Below are 5,146 nucleotides of genomic sequence, written 5' to 3'. Positions count from 1 at the left end.
GGTTTTTAATCAGTCCACTTTTACTGTGCAAAAATGGCAGTTGATCAATTGTTGAACGTGTATATTTCGTTCAATTGTCCGCAAGTACATATTATCCGTTTGAATAGTTGATACTATATGTATGCATATTAATAAATTATTGAGCTAATTTGAATAAGTTTTAAAATTAAAATTTACACGAAAGAGCAGTTGCACATTAGAATTTTCAACTATCGTTTAGTTTTTCAGATCGTCCAGAATTTTATTATTAATTGTTTGAATGAAAGTAGAAATGATCCCATGTTGAATGGTTTCTATTTTTCTTTTCCTTTCAGAGATAATTGTTCGAATATGAGTTTAAGCCTCAGACGGTTTTTAGCATATGTCGAAATCATTGGAGGTTCATCAATTGCACCAAACATTGATTAGTCGGGCAATATTAACTGCTTCATGGCTTATTTTTCGTCAGTATTTAACGCAGTGCCGATTTATCTCAGAAGGCATAGAAATTGCAGATCACATTAGTCTCATCTATTGGGAGCCTTGTAATAGACGGCAATAGTGATTCAGCAATTTATGGCAATTCGTTGGCGGCCATTGTCGTTACCAGAGTTATTCTAATTTTATGCCAATAAAGTGATTTCTGAATGTTTACAAAAAATTGTTTACTTTAATTTCATAAAGGAATTGTAATGAAAATTGATTATTTGTTTATCGAAAATATGTTTTTTGAACTTTGAAATTTTTTCTTTCATATTTTTCATTCAAATATCAACAACCTTGTCTACTGTTTTCTAGAATTGTCTTTTTTGTGATTTAAACATATAATACCAAATAATGATAAATAATATTTTATCAAGTAAGAGAAAAGAAGGGTCAGTTAATTAATTGGATTTAATCAGTTTTCAGTTGCTTTCATTTGATCTTTTCACGACACGGCAAGCAAGTGTTTGGCAGCGTTCGTTCCACAGCCAGCTAATTGCTTTCTAGTTGATAAGGCGACTTCCAATTTGCATAATTTGATTTGACGATGAACAAAATGTTCATTCAGTTTCAGCAACACAGGCAGCATTGTCATCACTTGGGCTCGGATTTGTAGTTGAATTTTGTGGATATCTTTCATTCATACAAGTAGCAGATTAAATTGAAAAATTTATCAATTTATTATTATATTTTTTTCAATTTTTAGATATTTTTTAGATATATTTTTCCAAAAAAAATTTTTTTGAAATAATTTTCAGAATGTCAATCAGCACTTGATTAATTATTCTTGGTTCATTTCATTAATTGTGTGTGTGTGTGTGTTTGTGTTGGTTGAAATGAAAAAAATTATTTAATAAAAAATCAGAGCATTGTTGTGCAATTCAAACCGTATTATTTATTGTTCTTTTATTTATTCCATTTTATTTTAGGTGGAGTTGAATACAGTCAAGCAAGATTTGATCGAAGCGGAAGCATCGAAGAGAACAATGGAAAATGAATTACGCTGGATGACAATGCAATTCCACGTCCTCCAATGCCAACAGCTATCCAAAAATGGCACCCAAGAAACTGATATAATCAAGAAAAAATTAGTGAGCATATTTATAATTCATTTTTCTTTTTAAAAATCATTTTTTTTTACAAAATAACATCAAAAAATTATTAATCAAATTAAAAAAATCACATATTTAAACTTTTCATCCATTGCGTTCATAATCGGTTGTGTATAGTGTTTTGGATTTATTAAACAACAAAATAACAGTGACAGAGCTTGATGTAGAACAGTTTCAGGATGAAGAAATCGATTCTCTGAGACGTGAAATTTCTACTCCAGCTCGGTTGGCAGCGACTGTGATGAGTTTGAAAAATGAAAATGAAAATTTGCGCAAATATATTTCAGCATTGCAAAATGAGGTTTATGGTGCCAGATTGGCTGCTAAATATTTAGACAAAGAATTAGCTGGCAGGTAAGCATCAATAGCAGCAACAACGACATCAATAAATCGAATAATAAATGCAATATAATATTGTACTTTATGTACTGAACTGTATTTTACTGGGATTATAATGAAATCAATGATAATAATATTATTATTTATTATTATTTTAAGGATACAACAAATTCAATTGATGAGTCATGAACTTCTCGGTTCGGAACATGATCGTCTTTGGGAACAAATTGAAGCAGAAATTCATTTACATCGTCATAAAACTGTCATTCGAGCTTGCCAAGGACGTCAAAATTTTAATGCACTCAGTCATGCTGCAAGCAAGGTATGTCAAAAAAATTACCAGTCAGATTCATTGGATTTTCAAAACTAATAGTTTTCTTCAAATCTTTAATATTATTTATTATTTTCTGATTGTGCGTTTTGGAATCAGTTGAACATTGTTGAACAGTATCAAATTTACCATTGGAATTATTATTATTATTTATTATTTCAGGTGAATAAAAATGAAACTGATAGAACATCAAATCGTTCTGGAAAATTACGCACCGTGCTTTTGAAGCGTAACGCAGATGAAGGCTTGGGACTGTCAATAACGGTATGTCGATAAACGTAAAATACATTGGGTTGAAAAAAGGTTAACTAACAGTAATGAAATGCGAGTTTCAAATACAGGGAGGCCGTGAGCATGGAGTTCCAATTTTAATATCCGATATTCATGAAAATCAAGTTGCCGATCGAGTTGGACTGCTTAAAGTTGGCGACGCTATTCTTTCTGTCAACGGAATTGATCTAATCAAAGCTAAACATGCTGAAGCTGTTAAAATTTTATCCGAACAGGTAATTGTTTTCTTATTGTGTTACCAAAAAATAAAAAATCCAAAATCTATTTATCACTGAAAATTAGAGCAAAAGCAACAAGTGTATTATATATTAAACTTTTTATTTTCACATTATGAAAACATAGTTTTTTCTTACATTTTTTATATTTGTCGATAACTGTTGAATTATTTGATTAAAGAAAGGCACTTTGGAACTTGTTTTGTTGTACTTGTCGCCGGACAGAGACAGCGATGACGAAGAATCCAAGCTGACCATCTGCTCTGAAGATGGAACTACGTAAGAATTTAAAAATTAAAAGCAATACATAACCTAATTTTCAATAAATATACTGTAAATAATTTTTGTTTTTGAATTTAGATTTAAAATGTATGAAAAGTGTTATCCATCGAATGTGAACGTTTTGAATTCTTGTTCGAAGTTGGAAAATCGAAATGAAAATGCATGATCATTTACAACAGCAATTAATCGAACTCGCCGTTGTTAAAAGTAAAGTTTGCCATTATTATAATGCAGTATGCTTAAAGCGACAATTTAATGTATAAAACCACAAATTATAACCTTTTCATAAGTTTTAATAATTGACTTATGCGAAACAAACACATGTTAAATCACTTTCGCCTCCATTAAAAATGCCTAATCTATAAAAAGCGAATAATGATAGACTGCAGTCGTTTTTCTTGCGCAATTTTCAGCAAAAGCGTAAAGAAGACGACCAATAGTCAGTCATACAGTGTTATAATGGAATAATGCAAACTTTAAATATTAAGGTGTTTTCTTTCTCATTTGATAAAGTAAAGCATATCAGCGAGGCACTGCTCCACGATCAACATCTCCGCTCTTTCGCACATCTACAGTTAAAAAAAATATGTATATATATATATATATTGTAATATTTTATAAAAATTTAAAACCAAACTGTTTCCCTTACTGGTCTGTACTCGACTCCTGTAGGTGGAAAAGCGAAATTCGGACCAAAATTCGCTTCTACTGTAAAATCTTTGTATAAAGAAATCGCTGGATAATACGTTCCCTCGTAGATATCCGTAAATGCTTCACCTTGACAAATTCCATTCTTGTAAAAAATCAGCTGAAAATAACCTGATTTAAAAATTTATAGATCAAAAAGACATCAACTCAGTTGTATATTACTTTGCTGCCAACTAAAGGTGTTAAAGCCGCCTGAGCTCCTTTCAGATCATCTCTCTCTTCAAAATAATGGCTACTTTTAAATCGCACCAATGGCTAATAGAAAAAAAGGAATAAAGAAGAATAATGTATTTAAATTTTACATAAATAGTTGCAAAGAAATTCCAGCAGAAACATTATTCATTCATACAGGATGTTTTCCGGTCGATGGCAAATAATGAGCACAAGGATGGGTTTCAGGAAGATGAATAAGCAAACCCAGTGTATCTCCTTGACCATATGGTTCTTGATAATGATAACCTCTGCTGTCGTGAAAGCGAGTACCGTGCCGGCTTCGCACACAGTAAGAAAATTTGTCATAGCCAACAGGTGCTTGAAGCAACCCTGGAAACAAAACAAAAAAAAGAACAAGTTACAAACAAAGAAATAAAATTTATTCATCTACCGAAAGGCTGCGACCAACCAATACGTGCGTGTGAATCCTTTGGCTGATTTACAACACGAACTTCGTAAAACCAAGTTCCTCGAGAAACACCATGCGTACCTCGAATAACAGAATAGCCGCGTTCACCAGTAGCGACCATTCCATCAGCTGACAACTTAATCTGAGGAGCTGTATTAAAATAGAAACATGCGAATTTTGAAAAGAGAAAACGATTGACAAAACAACCTCTGTCAATCGACGATAACTTTACTACTGTTTGCCGTATGAATCGGTTCAGATGACTTGGAATTGGCTTGCCTGCCAACTCTTTTGGGGACAGACAACAGTTCTCCAAAAATCATAAAGGTTTAAGTAAAACGAAAAAGCACACTTTCAGACATACTTTAATCGGGGGCAAATGGATTCAGGGCTCTCGGTCCAAGTAATAACGATATCCATTCTTTAGTAAAACGGGAGTTCAGGTTGCAGTCGACACTTTGCTAGTACTAGAATGACTAAAAGCAAGTTTAAATCATCACGAATGGGAAAAATGCTTTGAAAAATTTACATCCTGGTTATGAGAAGTAAGTGTGAAAAATTAATAAAGAAATTTATATAAAAACTCAGTTGTAACATAAGATAAGTTGTAAAGCAGACCCTTTTCTAGTTCTGGTGGAGTGAGATGTAGCGTCACTTTTCGTTTTCAGGTCTACTGCGAGTTTGAGAGCGACGATGTCTGCATTTCTGCACACATTCGACTGACGATCGCTCATCGAGATTGCGCATTTAGCATATTGCTAAAAATGAACAAAACTATTGAATC

At 32.5% G+C, this 5,146-nt stretch overlaps 3 protein-coding genes across 3 annotated transcripts; 1 reads left to right on the top strand and 2 right to left on the bottom strand.

Annotated features, from left to right (window-relative positions):
* The first annotated feature begins 33 nt into the window (after positions 1 to 33).
* Positions 34 to 3,198, top strand: Tsp_05398 (golgi-associated PDZ and coiled-coil motif protein-containing protein). The gene is made up of 12 exons (XM_003371693.1): positions 34 to 84; positions 495 to 590; positions 889 to 937; positions 1,037 to 1,110; positions 1,221 to 1,292; positions 1,392 to 1,553; positions 1,753 to 1,928; positions 2,073 to 2,235; positions 2,407 to 2,508; positions 2,586 to 2,750; positions 2,932 to 3,029; positions 3,111 to 3,198. The coding sequence occupies exons 1-12, from the start codon at positions 34 to 36 to the stop codon at positions 3,196 to 3,198; spliced, it is 1,296 nt and encodes a 431-aa protein (XP_003371741.1).
* A 334-nt stretch (positions 3,199 to 3,532) lies between these two features.
* Positions 3,533 to 4,782, bottom strand: Tsp_05399 (Set1 complex component Ash2). Its single transcript, XM_003371692.1, has 7 exons — positions 4,774 to 4,782; positions 4,570 to 4,672; positions 4,345 to 4,512; positions 4,090 to 4,283; positions 3,903 to 3,995; positions 3,682 to 3,840; positions 3,533 to 3,601 (listed from the first exon to the last, which is right to left on the bottom strand). Exons 1-7 carry the CDS (start codon positions 4,780 to 4,782, stop codon positions 3,533 to 3,535), a joined length of 795 nt encoding a protein of 264 aa, XP_003371740.1.
* A 164-nt stretch (positions 4,783 to 4,946) lies between these two features.
* Tsp_05400 (conserved hypothetical protein) lies at positions 4,947 to 5,120 on the bottom strand (the record flags this gene model as incomplete). The annotated part of the gene is made up of 1 exon (XM_003371691.1): positions 4,947 to 5,120. A coding segment is annotated over one exon (174 nt), but the record flags the coding sequence as incomplete, so codon positions are not given.
* Positions 5,121 to 5,146: the final 26 nt, after the last annotated feature.

Source organism: Trichinella spiralis, assembly GCF_000181795.1.
Source record: "Trichinella spiralis strain ISS 195 chromosome Unknown Scfld9, whole genome shotgun sequence".
In the NCBI taxonomy this organism is placed as follows: Eukaryota; Metazoa; Nematoda; class Enoplea; order Trichinellida; family Trichinellidae; genus Trichinella; species Trichinella spiralis.
The sequence above is the reverse complement of the archived record's forward strand: the minus strand, read 5'-3'. Positions and strand labels throughout refer to the sequence as shown.

Coding starts and splice junctions, on each gene's coding strand:
- Tsp_05398 (XM_003371693.1), top strand. CDS start 34: ATGGCAGTTGATCAATTGTTGAACGTGTATATTTCGTTCAATTGTCCG. Junction 591..888: donor CGGCCATTGTCGTTACCAGA/GTTATTCTAATT, acceptor ATCAGTTTTCAG/TTGCTTTCATTTGATCTTTT. Junction 1,293..1,391: donor GTGTGTGTGTGTTTGTGTTG/GTTGAAATGAAA, acceptor ATTTTATTTTAG/GTGGAGTTGAATACAGTCAA.
- Tsp_05399 (XM_003371692.1), bottom strand. Junction 4,513..4,569: donor GTTATCGTCGATTGACAGAG/GTTGTTTTGTCA, acceptor ATTTTAATACAG/CTCCTCAGATTAAGTTGTCA. Junction 3,602..3,681: donor CAGGAGTCGAGTACAGACCA/GTAAGGGAAACA, acceptor TTTTAACTGTAG/ATGTGCGAAAGAGCGGAGAT.